The 22126-nt window shown below is 42.8% G+C and overlaps 2 protein-coding genes across 2 annotated transcripts; one reads left to right on the top strand and one right to left on the bottom strand.

Moving 5' to 3' along the window:
- Positions 1 to 418: 418 nt before the first annotated feature.
- LOC110732527 (putative disease resistance protein RGA1) lies at positions 419 to 4981 on the bottom strand. The gene has a single exon (XM_021912479.1). The coding sequence runs from the start codon at positions 4016 to 4018 to the stop codon at positions 659 to 661; it is 3360 nt and encodes a 1119-aa protein (XP_021768171.1). The 5' UTR covers positions 4019 to 4981; the 3' UTR covers positions 419 to 658.
- Positions 4982 to 5333: 352 nt separating this feature from the next.
- Positions 5334 to 20044, top strand: LOC110732852 (probable LRR receptor-like serine/threonine-protein kinase At5g59680). The gene is made up of 6 exons (XM_021912852.1): positions 5334 to 5375; positions 6178 to 6333; positions 18174 to 18277; positions 18846 to 19309; positions 19838 to 19939; positions 19974 to 20044. Exons 1-6 carry the CDS (start codon positions 5334 to 5336, stop codon positions 20042 to 20044), a joined length of 939 nt encoding a protein of 312 aa, XP_021768544.1.
- The last annotated feature ends 2082 nt before the right edge of the window (positions 20045 to 22126 follow it).

Here is a 22126-nt window from a genome sequence, read left to right as displayed (position 1 = left end):
AAGCAAACAGACTGACAGTCCCGTCTTAACAGCAAAAAATTGAACACTAGCTTGGGCCCTTGAATAGCATCAGAGGGCGATGAGGCTCACCTTCTAGGGGGACCCCACACATTATTTGCCAAGGCCTACTTACATTATTTACAAGCTAACACATTCCTTAGCTAGAAATCTGTAACCAAATTATATGAAATGTAAATCAACATTGTTAAGATGAGGTGAAACACAAACAGCGATGCTAGAATCACTTATCCCTGCAGCAACGACGACCAAACAGGCAGCAATGTTTTCCAGTCAAATGAGCACGCGTGGTCCTTTTTCTAAAGAAGTGTACGAAAAGCTAACATTGCTCTTTGAATTTACACCATCAGCATACTCAACAACTAAATCACGTTGAACTATGTGCACCTGGAGTAAGTACATCACCATTATAGCAACTTTGTCAATATATAATCAAATATTGATCAAATTGTCTTTTATAAAACTTAAACCTACAAAATCACATCTTAATGTACAATAACTATCATAGCATGTTGTAGTACAATATTATCCAAAAGTTTTGGTAATTTTATTTTTAATGTAGATAAGCAAATTGTAGAAAGGTTCGATAACATAATCAGGAACAGGGAATCAATAACAAAAGCATAAAGAGTTGGAGTTACTAAAATTCAAGGCTTAAATCGGGGATGTGGCTTATTTTAGAAAAGTCTGTCCCATTCAGTTCATCGTATCTTTCCTTCAATCCATTGCTCAGAGATATACGAAGGCGTGTGAGGGAGGGGAGGATTGCTTCTGGCAGCGATTTCAGTTCCGGACAGTAATTAATAGAAAGTGTCCGCAAAGACTTGGGGCAATGAGGCCACTCCGGGTGGGTTTTCATATCCTCACAATCTTGAATAGAGAGACTTTGAAGGGAAGTCAAGTATTGAATGCCCTTTGGTAGATCTATCAATTGTGGAAGACTCTCCAACTCTAAGACAGAGAGGGCGTGAAGGTCTTTCCATGGAAACCCTTCATCTTCTTCCAATTCCAGGTTAGGACATTTCCAAATATTGAGGCATGCTAAGTTGGTGAGATGCTCTATTCCTCCTCCCGACAGACTCTTCAAGTTTCGGCAACTATTAAACCGTAGACTACGAATGGAAAATGCGTACTTCCGAAGATACTCTTCTTCAACACTCGACAAACTCTCCACCTTCATATTACGCAAGTTGAGTTCACCAATGCTTCGTATTGACTCCCCAAAAAGGGACTTAATTAATTCTAAATTGTCTGTTGTTAACCGCAGCAAATCAAAAACATCAACACCAGCTGAATTATTGTCGTTGTCGCCGCTTGAAGACGAGGCAGAGAATGAGGAGGCAGCAGGGGTGGTTGCATTTGCTTCATCATCTCTTTGTTCACAAAATGTCAGTGCTTCATTCAAGCGCAGTAGATCAAATGTTTTCACACGTGGACATCTAGGAAAAGACTCCAACCTTGGACATTTTTTAAGGGTCAGATCAACAAGTGACGGAAACGAAAGTGCAACATTATTATCAGACTCCATCAGCTCTACATTGGGCATGTCTGTGAGTACAAGAGTTTTCAGATGCTGGAGTTGATTCATTGCTGGCAGATGTTGCAAATCGTGAAAATGACGCATACAGATGCTCACAAGTCGTGGGAGAGTGGTTGCCAGTGTGGCTGCCCATCTTGGCAATGTCACGCCTTTATATCCAAATATTGTCATTTCTATTAGATCACGGTGGGGTTCCAGTCTTTCTAGCAATCTTTCATCTACAATTTTGTAATGATGCCATAGGGCATTTTCTTGAATCGTCAAAGCCTTGATATGTTCCTTGTTTGAAAGATATGCTTCTTCCTCAGAATTCATTGAATCGTATGTGTATCCCACTTCAAAAATAACTTCAAGTGTACCTCTAAGGTTAATTAGAGGTACCAAATCTCTTAGTTGCCCCGTCTGGCCTTTCTTGGAACTTTCTGGCCCCAACACAAACCTTGTAAGGGTACGTAGACCAGTCATTCTATCCATTCCAATGGGCATATGACCCAAATCAAAGCAAGCTATTATGTCCAAATGCTTAAGATTGACTAGTTCCCTCAAGTCCTTAGGCAACTCTTCTAGGCTAAAACAACATCTTAGGTTCAATACTTGCAAATTATAGAGTCTACTAATTGACTCGGGAAGCGTCTCCAAATCCTTATTGTGAGAGAGATCAAGATACCTTAAATGCAAAAGGTTCTTTATTGTACTTGGTAAAGCTTTTATCCTAAGACTGTGCAAGTCCAACACCCTCAAACGCCTGCAGTTTGCTATTATTGTGGACACTTGTGATTCATAAACCAGCCAACGATGCCGGAGAAGCGTACGCAATCCACTCAATTTGCTAAAAGTATCACTTGGACTAAGCACCAGAGGGCGCCTAACTGAAATAGCGAGATGACGAGATTTTCTATCAAAAGGGCTTTTGCTAGTGTCCTCCATCAAGTACGACTCCTTTCCTGCAATTTCTTGTGCAAGATCATGAATCAAATCATGCATTTTACAACTATATATTTCACCATCAGAACGTCGTATAACGTCTTGGAAAAAACATCTCTGCAATAAAATTGAAAAATACTCCTCACCAACATCTTCTGTGTTTTGCATATCATTGATAGGTTCAAGATACCCTTGTGCAGACCATAGACGGATCAATAACTCTTTCTCAATCTCGTAATCCTTGGGGAAGAGTGCACAATAAATAAAACAACTCTTTAACTGTGGCTCAAGATAACTATAACTAAACTTCAATATTTTTATTATGCTCTCTTCACCTTGGACCATTTTAGACAACCCAATTCTCTGAAAAGATTTCCACCTGCTTTTCTCTTGACCATACAACATGCTCCCCACAACCCTTATAGCCAAGGGAACATTTGCACATTCTTTAACGATGTTTTTACCAAGGTCCACAAGGTCATCATCAATCTCTCTACTCCCTCGGTTAAATGCTACTCTCTTAAACAAATGCCAAGAATCATCATCTGACAAACCGCTCAATCTGAACATTGGATAGTCTCCTATAGCTCCTGCCACCCTTTTTGAGCGTGTAGTCACCACAACTCGGCTTCCTCTCGCACCTACTTGCAAGAAGTCTCTCAACTTGAGCCATTCATCACGACTTTCATTCCACAAATCATCTAGAATAAGGAAATATTTTTTCCCTTCTATACAATGTCTCACTTTATTCTGCACCCCTTCAGCTCCTATATCACCATGATCTTGGGCAGTGGCCGACTTCAACATCTTACAAAGGATTTCTTGCATGATAAAATCATCAGAGACACAAACCCACAACTTCAAATCAAATTCGTCATTAATTCTAACATCATTGTACACAAGTTGAGCAAGAGCAGTTTTGCCTAGTCCTCCTATCCCGACAATACTCACAAAAGAAACACTATCAACCGAAGAATCTGATTCTCTCAACAACACACCCATAATCTCCTCCTTATCAGCATCTCTCCCAATAATACTATCTTCACGCACATAAGACCAAGTTTCCTCTTTTCTCTTAACTGGCCTATACACATCACTAAACCCAAACTGAGTATGATCTTTAGCAACACCATCTAGCTTCTTTCTAATCTCCTTAATCTCTTTACATGTCCTAAAGCCAAAAAGCAACCGATTTTCACTAGAAAAGAAAGTGTGTACCTTTTTCGAAATCTTACTGCCAGGCATCCTTTTATGTTGTTGAGCAACCGTGGCAAACTTGTCGAACAAATCATCAGCTTCATAGACAGCATCCTTGAGCTTGTTAACCCAATCCAACCCCTGATTGTTGAGCTCGAGTTGCCGGGAATCCGCATCAAGTAGGACTTTCTGGATGGTTTCGACGGTGCCTCGGAGTGCCTCAAGTTGCGAATCATACTTAAATTTAGAGCAGAACTCTTTCAATTCCTTGCATTGTAATGCTGCAAATAGAGTTTGCGCAACACCCAACACCATACCCACGGCCACCTCCACTGTCATGATTTTTTTTTTTTTTTTAAATTTTATTTATTTTTTGCAAAAGAGAGGATGAGAATAATTATGATGAGATGGTATGATATAAAACTTGCTAGAACCACAACTGGCTTATCCTTTATACTTCCTCCGTTAACAGTTATCTGCAACATTTACTAAAAGTAGGTGCTACCTATTATTTGCATCACTTTCATTTTAGGACAAAAAATATCTATGTTCACACTGCAAATACCCAACATACCCTTATTTTTCACACTTACTTTTTATTTTATCTTTACATTACATGGACAATTTTGTATTTTACTTTTCTCTCTTACTTTTTCCCACTACCAAATTTTGCCTAGGCCTTCGTAAACGGTACACTTGTTGCAAATAACCGTTAACGGAGGAAGTACTACTACTTATAGACGTAGTAAAGTGTTAGGAAAATTCTCCACATTTTGGCCAGTTTCTTATTTTTAATTTAATTTATTTTTTTACAAAAGAGAGGATGAGAATAATTATGAGATGGTATGATATAAAAGTAGAACCACAGCTGGCTTATCCTTTATACAACTACTTTTGTAGACGTAGGAAAGTGTTGGGAAAATTCTCAACAGTTTGCCCAGTTTTTCCACAAGAATGATGAATAGATTTCTCCATATACCAACAAGTGCAATAATTAAGGTTTTAGGATATAATTTAAATAAATTAGCGGTTGGTATGATAATTGAAATGAAACTCCAAAAAAAAAAGGTCCCTTCTTGCTCCAATCTCTACTCCATATGCCCTCTACATACATACTCTTTCAATTCCTTCCTTTTATTGACTCGTCTTACTTCTTGTTTAGACGGAGTCAAAATTGGCCAATTTGCAATTTAATTAAATAAAATAAAAAAGAAAAAAAATAAGAGTTTAATAGATATAAATATTATATATTATGACTCTATCAACTACGTGCTTTATGTATGTGTGTCTTTTGGTCATGGCCTTCGCCTTTCAATGACCCTGTAACGATCCAATTTTTACACTTGTAAAATTTGGGGAGCAGATTTCTAACAGGTGTTCATATGGATATTCATGAATCGGTGGGGATAAGTGAAGAGCGGGTGTTTAATGTTCCTTATTTTAAACATTTAAAATTACCTAAGACGATTTATACTTTGTATTGAATTTTATTTGACAAATATTTGGATTTCGTTTGGTAGGTCTTGAAGGTTCCAAATTGTATGATTAATTAAAGTCTACCATCATTTGAAAGTTTTCTTTTATCTTTAAGAATTTTAAATTCCACTGCAAAACTTTGATTTAAGTCTTCACGTTTTTATACGTGGCGGCGGTAATGCTTCGGTTATTCTCCTACATTTCATTTAAGGTTTTACAGGTTTAAATGAGAGGATTACCGGGGTGTTACAAATTTTCTTTCTTCTTCACCCCTTCAATTCCTTCCAGTATCAAACAAAATAAATTAAATTTGTTTAGGAATTGAAGGGATGGAGTAGAAAGAAAATTATTATCACGAATTTTCGTCGGAATTATCGGATAGTATTCGAAAACTTGATAAATCTTACTACCCTGCATAATTTTTCACCAATGAAACAATTCCACGGCAATTCATTGGATCTACTATCATGGATTTTAAGCTAAGGAAATTCTCCTTCAAAAAAGAGGAGACAAACCTTGTCTTTTGAATTCGAAAAAAGTCAAAAAACCTTGTTTTTTGAAAGAGATAAAAAAATACCCTGTATTTTAAAAGAGATTGAAAACCTTTTCTTTTAAGGGAGAAACCACTATTAATTTTAAAACTATAAATTTTTTTTCTATTTAAATTTTTTAATATGAAAATCTAATTAATTTTTACATACTCCGCATTATACTTGACTTTTTTACCTTTGATACTTGTTTTTTTTAACATTTATAATGTATATTTATGTATTAAAATTGATTCACTATTTTATATGTTTGATAACCTTATATACTATATACTTTATCCGTTCTAAATTGTATGATACAGTTTAACTAGGTGCACTATTCTCATAACTTGCTTTAACTTCGTTTTGTGATTTCGTGTTAAGAAAAATCATAATCATGTGGAGTCTTGTTATATATATTCGTCTCAACTAATATTACATCTATTTTTCAAATATCAAATTTTTATAATTTATCCTAACACGTAATCGATCAAGAATATTTGTGATTATGGCAAGGGCCTTGCTTCTTATTATGAGCTTGTAGTTGCTGATCATGGCAAGATTTTTTCGGTTTGTCTCGCTCGAAACGAGTACACTAAAGGTGCTTCTAGCCCCTTCATCTCTGCCGTAGAAGTCATGTTCCTAGATGACATTCGTTCTGTACGAAAACAATGGGGGCCTTCGGCTGGCCCAAAACTGGTGGAGAAGACGAAGCTCGGTCCAAGTAATGCTGGAACCGAGGATTTCCTGCACAGCACAAAACACGTAAACTGGCCTCGGGGGTTGTGCCGAGGAAAGCCCCTCCGATGCCGAAATCAATACGATGTTTTAGAGAGAGAAAGGAAGCTATGCAAGATGGTTTGTGCTTGAGGCTGATTGTGAATGATTTGCAAAATATGATTAAGACTAGCTTTTATACCTTAGCTCAATGATGAGGGATGGGCCTTTGGAGCCAAGTGGGCTTGCCACTTGGATTGGACCTTGGACTGACTTGGCATTTGGGCCGGAGAATTGAACCTTGCCTTTTGGGCTTGCAATTGAATCATTTGTGAACCGGGCCTAATTAATGACAAATTGGACCCAAACAACTTGCCCCCCAGACTCGGTTTGGGAAGAATACTGAACCGGGTTTTGACTTGCAGAAGCTGGTGGGAAGCAAATGATGACAAAAGTTTTTTTTTTTTTTTTTTTTTTTTTTTTTTTGGAGGGAGATGGAAGGTTAATGATTTTGGTAACCGTTAACCTTGGCATGATTAGCAGTAATGGGGAAGTGGAGTAGATTACTGGGTTATTAATGAGTGGGGAATACGAGTAGTTTTTTGAGTAAGTAGGATTAATGGGGTTATTAGTGGCGCCAGTTACGAAAAACTGATTTCCCAAAAGTACTTAAGCCACTCACTCCTAAATCCTTATTCACTTTCGACATTTGCTCTATAAACCCAGTATTCCACTATGTTTCTCTACTTCCCAAATCTTTTTCCCTTAATTTCTCTGCAATCCGAAACTTCCAGGTGAAATCCGTTGCTCCGAAGTTCAAGATCGGCAAATTCCGCACCTAACTGAGGTAATTTTTTCTGGATTTTCCTCAGCTTTCTTCAACTTTTGAACTACTCTCCTTTAGCTCTTTCGAATTTTCCGTTCAACCCAAAAATGGCCGGTGACCGGGGAAAAGCGCCGGCTAGGCCTGAGTCGAGCTCTGAGTCAGAAGAAGAGAGGCCGCAGCTAATTTTGAGGCGGAGTCGCCCATTGGCGATGATGCCTTTCCTCAGCGGCCGAAACCCTAACGCTGGAGTGAGGTCAGCCGCTGCATCAAGCGGAGCTGCGCTGAGGGCAGTTCCTTTGTCTAGTGCCCCTCCCGCTAATCTGGGCGAGGCTAGCACATCAGGCCGAAGTGATGCTTCAGCATCAAGGCCGTTGACTCCCGAGGAATGGGAGTGGACTGATGTGAGGGAGAACGAGGGTATAATGAATGCTGCGCCCTATTCTTGGTGGGTTGAAAACAGTGCCCAGTACCGTTTTGCCGAACAACTTGAGGTATTCTACGGTATTCTGGAAGAAGATGGTTACTGGTGCCGAATGCCCAGGGCCACAGATACGATTCATCGGCCTCCATTCGGGTATATCGGGGTTTACACCCGGCAGCTGCAGTATGGGCTGCGATTTCCTGCTCACCCCTTCGTCATCGAGCTGCTGAACGGGTACAACATATCCCTTTCTCAGCTAACCCCGGTCAGTATCCGAAGGATCATGACCTATCTCTAGGTCTGCTTTTTCTGTGGGTACGAGCCGAGCGTCCACTGTTTTCGTTGTACCCACAAGCTTTCGCCGAACACCCAGTCTAATAAATGGCATGGCCCTGGGTGTTGGCAAATTGAGGACGAGAAGGGTTTCCTCTCGACCTATCCGAACGACACTTCGGATAAAGACTGGAGGGGGCAATGGATCTGGGTTAGAGCCCCCTAAGATGAAGAGCATCCGAACTATTTCGGCGGGCCCCGGTATTTAAGGAAGCCTGATCCGAAGATGGCCAGCATTGGCCCAGATGAATTTTCAGAGGCTGATCATCGCCAAATGGAGTTATTTGGCCGAAAGAAAGTGCCTGGGGCTACTGGCCGAATGGCCAACGTGCCGAGCGTCTGGCTGCCTTGCTGCCATTACATCTTCCAAGAGAAGATGCTTGCTGTTGTCGGCCTCAGCCGAAGATACCAAGGCGGTAAAGGATTCGGCTGGGGCCAAGATCTTTTAGTTATATGTCTTTTTTCTTGCTTTCTGATTTTTCGAATTCTTTCAGTTGAGCTAACCTCTGACCTTTTTCTTTTTTCAGAGCTGTACGAAGAGAACTCGGGCATCAACTATGAAGTTCTTGGGATTAGTGGGGAGAGGGTTCCGCTCACTAATACGCCGAAGATCACCGAATCTAAGGATCGGCCTCTCAGCCTTCACCCAAGAAAGCTTCAAGCTGTAAGCGCTCTTGAGTACCAGCGGCAGAAGCCTTGGTACAGAAAAGTTGACCCGTTTTTCCTTCATTCGGCTGAAGAAGCTGCTGCTGCTGCTGAGATCGCTGCTGCAGCCCCTCAAGGTGAAGCGAAGCCTTCTACTTCAGCTGCTGAGCCAAGGGGAGAGGAAGCCGAGGAAGAGAACTCTGAAGACAAGCGTCTACTGGCCTCCACCGTAAGCCTTAAACACATTTTCTCATTTTTTGCGAATAATTGTTTAAGTACAAAACTTCAGCATTCATATATATATATATATATATATATATATATATTTACTTATACCTCTCCTTGCCCCCCCTTTCCTCCTCCAGTCTGAAGAAGAAGAAGAAGAAGAAGAGGAAATAGTTGATCTCTCCCAGGCCTTCCCTGTCCCAGAACCTTCAGAAGAAGAAGGAATGGCTGGTGAACGAAGAAAGAGGCAGCTGGTTCGGCCAGGACAATTCCGGGCTCCTCCTCTTCCCGAGAAGAGGCCTCGGCTGGAGGAGGTCCAGTAAGAGGAGGTCAGGAAGGTCATTTCTTCACCTGTTGCAGCTGAGGGGGAGACTGAAATGAGAACGCCCCCTATCTCTCCGGGCCATGTGGCCAATGACTTTTCTGAAGAGGTCCGGAGAGAGGCTGATGCACTAATCGTCCAGGCTGAGGACGAAGTGCTTGATGAGAATGCGGGCAAGCCGCAGGAAGTTGAGGTAGAGGCCGAAGAAGATGAGGCCAAGCATCTGATGCGCCTTCTACCTCAGCCGCTGGCTCTTTTAGGACTTTTCAGTCCTCCGAGATGGGGTTCGGCTCAGCCCCATTGGTGCATGTCCCTGAAAATGCTAGGCAGATCCTTGAGTCCAAGAGGGGTTCTGCCTCTGAGTTCTTCGGCGAGTCTTCTAACTTGCCTGAATTACAAAGGGCCAGGGCATGGCTGGTTGGTGCAGCATCTGGAGCGTCTGAGCCGCGTGTTCAAGTGCCAGACCCCTTTTTAGAAAACCAGAGGCTGCTGATGCAGGTAAGCTGTCCTCCTTCAACTTTTTTTTTTTTTTTATGCTTATTTTACTTGCAGTGATTTTTCATGGTTATTTCTCCTTCCTCTCTTTTATTCTGGGTTTCTGCCAATGTACTCTCCTTATTTTATTTTATTCTTCATCTGCTTTTCCAGGTCGTTCATAATCATTTCCTTGCTGTGGAAATGAATGACGAGCTGAGGTCTAAAGCTGATAGGGCTGAAGAGGCAGAGTGCCGGGCTCGGTCTGCAGAGCTGAAGCAGCTGAATGCCGAGGATGAAGCCTCGGCTCTGAGGACTAAAATGCAGAGCATGAGCGCAAACTTCTTGTCCTTCTGCCAGGGTTTGGAGCAGACTGTCTTCCCCTGGCTGGATGAAGGGAGCGCTCTGATCCAAGAATACGGTGCCGAAAGTATAGCAGACTTTAGGGCCCGTATCGAGGAAAGAGTGAGGAAGGAGGTTGAGGCTCAGCGTCTTCTTATTGAAGAGCATCAGAGTCAGATTGCGCAGTTGAAAGAAGAATCTGAAAAGAAGCAATCTGACTTAGAGGGTGAAGTCCAAAGGCTGAAGGACTCTCTGGAGAAGGAGAAGGAGGAGGCTGCAAAGGTTAAGGCTGATCTTGAAGCTTCTCAAAAACTGCTAGAAACTCAGATTTATACCGAGGAAGAATATGCTGAGGGCTTCGAGAATGGCTTCAAGACGGCTCGGCGACTTGCTTTTCATGTTGATCCCACAATTAATTGGGACGTTGCCGAGGGTTGGTCTATGGATCCCAATGATACCCATATGACTGAGGCCAGCCCAGCCGAAGTGGCCTTCCTCGTTCGTCAAGCAGAAGAGAAGGCTCAGGAAGGAAGGGATGAAGAAGCAGGACAAGAAGTTCCAATTGCCCAACCTGCCTCATCTTCAGCCGCGGCTATGCCTTCTGAAGTTCCAACTGCGGATGCAGATGCTGATGTTGAAGCATAGGAACTCGGGCAGCCGTCTTCAGAATCCTGCGGATCAACTTGCTCTTAACTGATGAATGCCACATCTGTTTTTAGCCTCAGTTTTTGCTTTCAGCTTGCTATAACTTGTACAAACTTTATTTCTTTTTGCATTTGTACTATCTTTGGCAGCTGTGCTTTTCCGCTTTGTGGGCGGTTGCCGAAATCTAGGATTTTAACTTTGCTTTTCATTGCTGTAATTCTCTATTCCGCATATTTATGAAATGCTTCTTTTTTCAATTTTTCTGCTTCGCTACTGCTTGATTGAATGTCTTTTGCACTGTAGCTGCTTTTCTGAAATTCTTCAAAATTGTGCTAAGTATAGAACTTCGGCTTGCATTTCATACTTGGATGAGGATCAATTGTAATTGGAACTGCACTTGTCTTTGCCTGCGCCCTCTTTTGCCTTACTTTCTTTTGCTCAGATTTTCCAACCTTTGAAAATTTTTCTAAGTACCAGGTTGAGAACTTTATGAGTGTTTCTTGCACCCCCAGAATTCTGAAGATTGTGTCTTCTGAGTTCTGAGATGGCTGACTTTATGACAGCCAAGGTTCTTGCCTTGTTAAAAATTTTTGCATATTTTTCCTTTGCGTCTACTTTGTTCCAAGAGCAATACTTTTGTGACATTTTGAATTCATCTGAGGGAACGGCTATCCGAAACACCGTACCAATGCAGTAATCTGTCCGAAGTACAAGGCATCACTATGCAATACTTTGGAAGTGCAATTACCACCCGGAACTGATTCATCCGAAGCACAAGGCATCACTATGCAATACTTCGGGGCTTTATCAGTTCCTATTTTTTCGGCTATGTTTCGGGTGCGCATATGGCCTCTTTGCCCAAAGGAACAGATTCGTCCGAAGTACAAGGCATCACTATGCAATACTTCGGGCTTTTATCTTTTATCCTCCTCTTGGCAAGTTTTACGACTTGCCGAAGTACAATGCATCATTATGCAATACTCCGGACAGCGCCGAACAAAAATCTTGAATTATTTGCAGAAACCGTAGAAAAAAGAAATATAGAAATGCACTTGAATTGGGATGAATGGTGGCTCAAAGGCCTTTTTCTTTAATAATTGTTAACGTACTTACATAGATTGTTCATCCCCTATTGGATTACACATGGAATTTTTTCAGTACATCAGCGTTCCAGTGGTTTTTCAGCTCAGTGCCATCCAACTGCCGTAGTCGGTATGTGCCTGGCTGAAGCTCATCGTAGATTTCATAGGGTCCCTCCCAAGTTGCAGAGAGTTTCCCATGGATCCGCCCTTTCTGCACAGCAGCAGCATTCCGAAGAACCAAGTCTCCGACTTTGAGGAGTCTTTGGTGGACTCTTCGGTTGTAAGATTTGTTGATTCTATGCTTGTATGCAGCCATTCTATCTCGAGCCGAATCCCTGATCTCATCGAGGAATCAAGGGACTCTTTCATGAGTTGTTCATTTTCCTCGGCCGAGAAGAGATTGACCCTTAAACTTTCCGAGCCAATTTCCACTGGAAGCACGGCTTCGGATCCATACACCAATTCGAACGGTGAATGCCCCGTTGCCTCTTTTTCGGTTGTCCGAAGTGACCAGAGGACTCCGGGAAGCTCCTCTATCCACTTGGACTTTTGGTCTTCAACTCTCTTCTTGAGAGCGTTGAGAATTTGTTTATTTGCAGCTTCGGCCTGACCGTTGCTCTGTGGATGACAAACCGCAGAATATGCTAGTTTAATGCCGAACTGATCTGTATACCGCTTCAACGGCAGATTGTCAAATTGCCTTCCATGATCAAAGACAAAGACCTTCGGAATTCCGTAGCGAGTAATAATGTTCAGCCAGATGAACTTTCGGACAGTTTGCTCTGTAATGTTCGAAGCTGCCTCGGCTTCGATCCATTTGCTAAAGTAGTCTATGCCGACTATCAACCATTTTTTCTGGTAAGGAGCCTCAGGAAAAGGTCCCAATATATCCAATCCCCATTGAGAAAATGGAAGGGGATTCAGGATTGGCTGAAGATCCCGAGACGGCCGATGGATGACCGATGCAAACTTCTGCCATTTCTCGCATTTTCGGACCATGTCTTTTGCTTCTGAGACCATAGTTGGCCAAAAATACCCGGCCCTCAGTGCTTTATGGGCTAATGCTCTTCCCCCTATGTGATTCCCGCAGATGCCGAGGTGAATCTCCCGAAGGATGTAGTCTGCATCTGTTGGGCCCACGCATTTTAATAGCGGGGAAGAGAAGGACTTTTTAAGGAGTTTATTTCTGAAGACTACGAAACTTGAGCTGATTCTTTTTGTCTTAGAGGCTAACTTTCTGTCTTCGGGAAGTTCTCCCCGAATCTTATAAGCCAAGATGGGGTCCATCCAACTAGGCTCGTGCACAGCACAGTTTATGCTCATAACTTCGGCTATGCTTTTTTCTCGGCGCACCTCCACATATACAGATCTGTTCAGCTCGGTTAGAGTTGAACTTGCAAGTTTGGAGAGTGCATCGGCTTGTGCATTCTGACCCCTTGGGATCAACTCGATTTCACAAGATCTCAGCTTCGCAATAACTGTTTTGATCTTTGCGAGGTATGCTACCATTGAAGGCTCTTTGGCTTCATATTCACCCCTGATCTGATTTGCGACAAGCTGAGAGTCTGTTTTCAGACAAACATATTCGGCTTCCAAAGATATGCACAACTCTAAGCCAGCAATTGCGACCTCATATTCAGCCTCATTATTCGAAGCTTTGAATGAAAATTTCAGCGCATATTCGAAGGACTTGCCCTCGGGAGAGGTTATGACGACCCCTGCCCCCGAACCATTTACGGTGGAGGAGCCATCCGTGAAAGCGGTCCAAATTTTCTTTCCTTCGTCAAGTGTTTCTTGATAAGAACACTCGGCTAGGAAATCCGCTAAGGCTTGCGCCTTGATAGCTGCCCTCGGTTGGTAATTGATACTGAACTCGGTAAGCTCGAAAGCCCACTTCGTTAGTCTACCAGATTTTTCTACCTTGCCGAGGACTTTCTCCAGCGGCTGATCAGTTAAGACTGCTATTTGATGGGAATCAAAATAGGGCCTCAGCTTCCGACCGGCCACCACTACTGCATATGCAACTTTTTCGAGTAGGGGGTAGCGCGTCTCTGCATCCGTCAGAGTATGACTGACGAAATAGATCGGCTGCTGAACTTTTTCTTCTTCCCTCAGCAACACCGCGCTTACTGTGGCTGGGCTAACCGCCACATATAAGTATAGGATCTCTCCGTCAACTGGTCTTGCCAGTGTTGGGAGCTGAGCTAGGTGCTCACGGAGTTGCTGAAAGGCTTGCTTTTGCTCGTCTCCCTAGACGAGATCTTTTGATTTCGGGAGTTTGAGTGCTTGGAAGAAAGGCAGTCCTTTGTCCGAGGCCTTTGAGATAAACCTGGATAATGCGGCCATTCTGCCGGTCAAGCGCTGAACATCCCTCTTTGTTTTCGGCTCGGGGAGATCCAAAGCTGCTTGCACTTTGGTGGGATTGGCATCAATCCCCCTCTTACTGACCATGAAGCCGAGAAATTTGCCCGACTTCACGCCGAAGACACACTTCTTCGGATTCAGTTTCATTTGGTGTTTGCGAAGGGTGGTAAAGGTTTCGGCCAGGTCCGTAACATGGTCTTTTTCTTCTTTACTTTTGACGATAGAATCGTCTACATAGACTTCCATGTTGCGGCCTTTTTGCTCGGCGAACACCTGATCAACCAGCCTTTGATATGTTGCCCCCGCATTTTTCAATCCGAAGGGCATCATTTTGTAATTATACACCCCGGAACTTGTAACGAAGGCCGTTTTTGCTCGGTCATCGGGGTGCATGAAGATCTGATGGTATCCAGAGAATGCGTCCATGAAGCTGAGCAGGGCATGGCCGCTTGTCGAGTCGACTAACTGATCGATCCTCGGCAAGGGATATAAGTCCTTCGGACATGCCTTATTTAGATCCGTGAAATCAACACACATTCTCCAGCTGCCATTGGCCTTCTGAACCATCACCACATTGGCCAGCCATTCTGGATACTGACAAGGTTCAATGAACCCAGCATCCAACAGTTTTTTGACCTCGGCTGCGATGTCATGGTTCTTTTGCGCAGAATAGTTCCGCTTTTTCTGCTTAATGGGTCGACATGCCGGGTCGACATTAAGCTTGTGAGAGATGAGGTCCGGATCAATCCCGGGCATTTCTGCAGCCGAGAATGCGAACACATCTTCATTAGTCCGAAGGAGTACAATTAGATCAGCACGAACATTTGGGTCTAACCCAAGTCCGATGCTAACGCATCTTTCAGGATTTCCTTCGGCCAGCTCTATTGACTCTGTCTGGCTGTCCAGTTTTACGGCCTTGGCACTGGATTCTTCGAATTCTGGCCTGCTGTCAATATCAGCAGGCTTCCCAGACATTTGCTGCTCTTCCGAGTCTTTCGACTCGGATGAAGAACTAGCTTTTTCACCCCCTGAAGATTTTTTCTTTTGCTAGGGTCTCTTGGGCCAAGCACTTAAGCCTTTAAGCTTTTTCGCGCTACGGTCCCTTTCTTTTTCCTCCTCATCGTCCCGGTCGCTGCGGCGGCCTTTGGACGGCTTGAGGTGGTTACATCTTCGGGCCTCCTTTTGGCTGCCCTTTATTTTTTCGGAGTGTCCCTCGTCCGGAACATATATCATCGTTTGATGGTACGTTGAGACGACTCCTTGGATGTCGTGAATGAGGGGTCTCCCCATGATCACGTTGTATACAGAGGGAGCATCTACGACTAGGAATTCTGACATGATACTCCGCACTGCTCGGCCTTTGCCGATGGTGACGGGAAGACGAATCTTCCCATCTAGATATGATGAAGAGCCATTGAATCCGGATATTGGGTATGTCACCGGAGTCAAGTGCTTGGCTTCCATCCTCAGCTGGTCGAACGCTCCTCGGAAGAGGATATTCGCCCCGCTACCGCCGTCAACGAGAGTTCGCCAGACGTTGCGGTTTGCGATGCCCATCACTATTACCAATGGGTCATCATGGGGGTATGCCACCCCCTCGCAGTCTTCGGCTGTGAACAGAATGTTCGGCACCGGAGACTGAGGTAAACGAAGCTCGGCATGATTTACTTGGTGGGTTAAATCCCTCAAGTGGTGTTTGGCCGCACTTCGGGAAGTTCCCCCGGAAATGACAAGAATGTCAAGGGAATCCTTGTCCTGTTGCTGTTTGTCCTTTTTCCGGGAAAAGTCCACATCTTGCCGAGAATCTCTCTCGGCCTTTTTCTCCTCACGGTGATCCGCGAGGTACTTTTTCAAGTAGCCCTTTCGAACCAAATCTTCAATCTGGTCCTTCAGTTGTAGGCAGTCCTCGGTGCGATGTCCAGGAGACTCATGGAACTCGCACCATCTGTTCTTGCCCTTCTGCTGATGCCATGGTGGCAGCTGCCGGGGCTTCTTGAATCTCCCCTCGTCCTTTGTCGTGCTGAAAATCTTTGCACGAGGAAGGGTAAGGGGAGTATATGAATCGTACCTCCCCGCGTAGGGGACGTACTTTTCCTTCTTCGGCTCGGCAGCCGAGGATGGTTCTGAGGCGCCTTGGCCTTCCCTTTCCTCGGTGCCGAGGCTTCGGACAATTGTCCTTTCGGCTTCCCAGCTCCTAAACGAGGCTGAGACTTTGCCTTGTTCCATTCTTCGGCTCGGATAAATTTATCCGAGGCGTCCAAAGTTTCCTCCAAGGTCTGCGGGGATGCATGACCATGAAGTCAAGGAACTTTCCAGCCTGGAGGCCATTCCGTAGTGCAAATACGGCGAGGCTTTGATCCAGACTCGTAATTCTGGATGACTCGTTGTTGAAGCGAGTCAGATAGTCTTGGAGGCTCTCGTCCTCGGACTGCTGCAGATTCATGAGCTCTGCAGTTGTTTTCTCGCGGCAATTTGCCATGGAAAACTTGCTCTTAAATTTGTTGGAAAGGTCATTCCAACCGGTGATAGAGCCTTCTTTAATCCCTTTGGTGATCCACGATTGTGCAACACCTTTGAGGGTTGTTGGAAAATACTTGCACCAGGTAGCCTCGGAACTGGGGTTGAGATACATGTGCCCCTCGTAAGAGGCGATGTGATCTTTTGGGTCCGAGGTCCCGTCATAAGTAATGTACGCCGGTATTTTTACCGTTGGCACATGCTCTTCCAATATCCAGCTTTAGAAGGGCGAGCTTGTGGGAACCATAACAGCTTTCCCTTTGCGCCCGGCCGAAGGGACCTCGCTTCTCCCTCTTAGAGAGGTGGAAGTGGTTTTCGTCCCCGGCCGAGACGATTCTAGGTGCGTCCCAGTTTCTCCTGGGTAGGTGAGACGGCTATGGACGTCCACCTCCCTCGGGCCTAAGCGCTCAAGAACGCTTCGGCGAACTGTGTCCGGACACTCGGAGGCAGTATTGCTGCTTCGGAAACTCATTGAGTCCCCGGCTCCGGATTGGTCGAAGAATTGTGGATTCTTCTTCCTTTCCTTGCTGGAGTTCCAGGTGTCTTCCTGCCACCTTTTCCCGAGCTCCCGGTAGGGTGGAACTTGTCCATCCCTCTCTTCACCAATCCTCCTTCTCAGGTTTCTCAGCGGAAGAGAGGAAGACTCAGGTGGGGTTGGCTGGAGTGGAGCTCCTTGGGCTTTTAGGAACTCCATGCAGACTGCCACATCCTTAGCCACTTCTTTCGTAGAAGGCCCCGAAGGAGGGGTTTCTTTCTGCTGGGACCGTGAGAGCTCGCTGTTGCGACGCAAAATGCTCCTCGCGTTAGACCCACTCTGTCTCGGCGAGGGCTCTAGCTACCGAGTGTGGTGCGAGGGCGGATTTATTGAAGCTTCCCTTCCTTGAGGACTGGGAGTTCTCGAGACCTCCCTCTCCTGAGAGTTGGGGGCTCTTGACGATGGAGTGGATGGAGATGAGGGTTCCGGTTCGGGAGAAACTGGTCGATGCTCCCTCACCGTGATCATCCCTCTTCCCCTCCTCGAGGAGGTAGCATCTCCCTTCTTTTTAGCATTTTTCATGCTTTTTCCACTTTTAGTCATGTGGTACTAAAGTGATGGACGTTTGGCGTGATTTTTTGTATCCTCCCCACAGACGACGCCAAATTGTTTCTGTACGAAAACAATGGGGGCCTTCGGCTGGCCCAAAACTGGTGGAGAAGACGAAGCTCGGTCCAAGTAATGCTGGAACCGAGGATTTCCTGCACAGCACAAAACACGTAAACTGGCCTCGGGGGTTGTGCCGAGGAAAGCCCCTCCGATGCCGAAATCAATACGATGTTTTAGAGAGAGAAAGGAAGCTATGCAAGATGGTTTGTGCTTGAGGCTGATTGTGAATGATTTGCAAAATATGATTAAGACTAGCTTTTATACCTTAGCTCAATGATGAGGGATGGGCCTTTGGAGCCAAGTGGGCTTGCCACTTGGATTAGACCTTGGACTGACTTGGCATTTGGGCCGGAGAGTTGAACCTTACCTTTTGGGCTTGCAATTGAATCATTTGTGAACCGGGCCCAATTAATGACAAATTGGACCCAAACAACATTCTTTATAAGTCTGTTGATTTCCACAAGTGTGCGCTTAGTACTGTTGCTCGTCATACATTTGGTCATGATCACAAGGATAATGGTGGGGCCAATTTTATCAGGTACATAATTAATCTTATTATAAAAAACAATAGTTTCTCTGGTTCAAGATCTCGAAATGTTTTTCTTGTTTTGATGGCGATTATTTTTTAAAAAAAAAGTCAAAATAGAAAGAACGAATAAAGGCAATATTAGTTTTTAATTTTTGGTTTAAAAATTGTGATTCTCCTAGCTATTTGGTACTCGCTCTGTTCTCATTTTTTCCCCATTGCTATATTTTGAGTCAAATATTAAATAGGTTGACCACTTATTATCACTAATTTACAAGAAATAATATAGTTAGATAGGTGGGATCTTGTTAAATACTCGTTTCAATGACTACTTCTAAAATTAAAATTTATAATTTTTGCATAAATAAAGTTGGAAATATTTAAGTTACATGATGCATTTTTAAAACCTTTAAAAAGTTAAATGAGACAAATAAATGGGGACAGAGGTAGTATATCACACACGTTTACCTTTTGAAATCCCGAACTAAAAAAACAAGAAACTAACTGCGATACTAAATATAGTAAGTTTATAAAACTAGTGATTTTATAGTATGTAGTTGATTGATTATTTGGAGACTAGTTATTCAGATGACGAGTATAACCGAATGTGGCAACAATCCAAAGATACAAATCCAACAGTGAAATGTCAATCTAATATCACACCATCAGATTTTTGGAACATGCCACCAAGCCGAGCATTAAGCTCAGGAATCACAACAAGCCGAGGGAAAACCCTCGAAATCAAGTGGCCACCAATATCCTTGTCCGATAGAAACTACCACATTTCTTTTTACTTCCAAGATAACCGAACTCCGAGCCCATACAGTTGGAGAGTGTTCAACATTTTGATCAACGGCGACGCGTTTTATAACAAACTCAATGTAACAACTAGTGGGGTGAATGTCTATACACCTGAATGGCCTCTATCTGGTCAGACTCAGATCACGTTGATCCCCGAGGACGGCGCCCCGGTTGGCCCTATCATGAATGCTGCCGAGATGTTTCAGCTCCTTCCTCTTGGTGGGAGGACTAGTGACAAGGATGGTAATACTATGGTACCAAAATTTTCTTGCTATTCTTATACTACTACTTATTTTTGTTCTTGTTTCTCACTTTAACCAGTTTTGTCTAACAAAATTGATAGAGTATAAAATATATTTCTGACTTCAACCATTAGCTTAAGCTTTTGGTTGAAATGGTCTTCTAACATGATATCACAACATTAATGATAAAATATAGTATAAAACATATTTCTGGGCTTCAACCAAAAACTTAAGCTAATGATTAAAGCCTAAGAATATGTTTTATACTCTATCAAAAATGATTTTATACAGAATATATAAAAAATACACAAATATCTATGTTTTATGTAGTATATTCTTTTTCAGAAATATGGAAAAAAGAGTACTTTACTAATTATAAATAGATTTTGATTAATGGCTTACAAATTACTTAGTACAAGTGTAAATCCAAAGACATTATCAGTGGTCTGGTATGATTTCAACGAGATTAAGTGATAATCGATAAGAATACGACGAAGAGAACAAAGTCTAAACCCAAAGAATTTGGCAGTGACTGCAATGACTGATCTTGATCGAAGCTTGAACAACCCACCCGGTGATTGGAACGGAGATCCTTGCTTACCTCGGAAAAATTCATGGAGTGGAGTTACATACTATCAAACGGCATAGCTCGAGTTGCAGCTATGGCAGTTCAATTCTTATAAGAAGAATTACAGTAATTTTCATCCCGGAGACTTCACATTTAGCGTATTTTTAGCTGAAGTTAATTTAGTCCAAGTTAATTATATATCATCTGTTTAAAGACAAGTTTACAGTACAACAATCAATCAAATATTTTTGGAGAGCCATGCTAAATTTGACATAATTATATTTTAAGCAAAATTGAACTAATAATTACTAGTATTGAAATTTAAATTACTAGTATTGAAAATTTAACATCTGTTATTAAATCACTCAAAATTAAGGATACGAACATGAACATACATTAAATGTGAATGTATCGGGTTAAAAATTAGATGTACTCAATAAAATAATTTTGTACTCATGTATATGTTAATAAAAATTATATCATTATCCTTGTCTAATTTTGATCAGAGAAATTCTATCTTGTACATATTCTCTGCATAAAATGTACAACTTATGCATAGAGTAATTACAAGAAAGAATTTTCCTTCCCTTTTTGTTGGTTTTATAGGAATTTTACAGATTTAGGGCTATCTGGATCTTTATCGACAACCATAAAAGATTTAACTGCAATTGCCCATCTGTAAGTCGTAAATCAAACTTACCTAGTCTGATCCTTTCATCATCTATGTGCACTATAAATCGAGGCATATGATAGACACTCTTTGATTGGCACTAAATATATTTATGTGTGTTGTGCATCTTAGCTAGCTAGCTAGACAACTCAACTACTACCTCAGTTAATTATTATTGGAAAATTCTCAATGGTAACCCCTAACTTTTACTACGTACCAACGGTAATTTTTTTCAATTATACAAAATGACCTTAGTTAAAATTTTCATCTCACTCATAACCTTATTTCATTAAATATTAACTATAGTTAGATTTATATTTATTAAAAAATAAAAAAAAATAAAAAAAAAAATCAACCCAACCACCAAAAACAGCCACCCCCACTAAAAAAACCCACCCACCATAACCCAGTCGTAGCCACCGCTAGGGATGTCACTGGGGCGGGTCTAGTAGGAGACCCGCCCCATCCCCGCCCCGATGGGGCGGGGATGGGTCTAGCTTTGGCGGGTCGCGGGGCGGGGATGGGTCTAAAATCCATACCCGCCATGGGTGATGGGGCGGGGATGGTTGTTATGTAATACCCGCCCCGCCCAGACCCGCCCCATACCCGCCCCGCCCTGCCCCGCCTGACCCACCCCGTACCCGCCCCGCCCCGCCTGACCCACTCCATACCCGACCCATACCCGCTTTATACCCACCCCATACCCGCATAAGACACGAAACCCACTTACCTTCTTCTCAAAACAAAAACCCTAGCCTCACTGCCTCACTCTCTCCTCTCACTGCCTCATTCCTCAAGCCTCAAACCCCTCTCTTCGATCCTTCTTCTTCAACCTCGTGGTCCTCGTCTGCAATCAAATCTCTTCGATCCTTCTTCTTCAACCTCGTGGTCCTCGTCTGCAATCAAATCTCTTCGATCCTTCTTCTTCAACCTCGTGGTCCTCGTCTGCAATCAAATCTCTTCGATCCTTCTTCTTCAACCTCGTGGTCCTCGTCTGCAATCAAATCTCTTCGATCCTTCTTCTTCAACCTCGATCTTGCAAGGCTGCAACCCATTCAATTTAGGTAAACGTTTTCGCATTATTATCTTTGAGTTTTCTTAATTCAATATGTTCAATTAAGAATTTCTTAATTGGGTTTTCGATTGAAAGTATGTGAATCGTCTTTTATTTATGATTTGTTCGATTGCGGTTTTCAATATTTCATTTGATTGAGCTAGGGTTTCGTGTTATATTTGTATGATACTTTCAATCTAATGCAATTATTGAACTTTTTTTTTTCAATTGCCATATTGCTCATATACACCTCCTTAAATTACCATTCTAACAATTTTACATTAGTACTTTGCTATAAATTAGAACATTTGTTGCCGTTGATTTCTGTTCGGTGTGACTTTAATTTGTAATTTGGTTTGGTTCATTCTTGAAACACTCCTAATTGTTGCATTTGTGTGGTGTTGTTGTGATTGTAAGCTAAGTTCATATGATTTGCTTCATTATTGGTTTAATTGTGTCAAGGGACTTATTTAGAAGGCCAGGGATCGAGTATATATGAGTAGCAAAACAGCAACAGTTTAATTAG

This window comes from Chenopodium quinoa, unplaced genomic scaffold (genome assembly GCF_001683475.1).
Source record: "Chenopodium quinoa cultivar QQ74 unplaced genomic scaffold, ASM168347v1, whole genome shotgun sequence".
NCBI classification, from domain to species: domain Eukaryota; kingdom Viridiplantae; phylum Streptophyta; class Magnoliopsida; order Caryophyllales; family Amaranthaceae; genus Chenopodium; species Chenopodium quinoa.
This window is presented reverse-complemented; position numbering and strand designations above follow the sequence as displayed.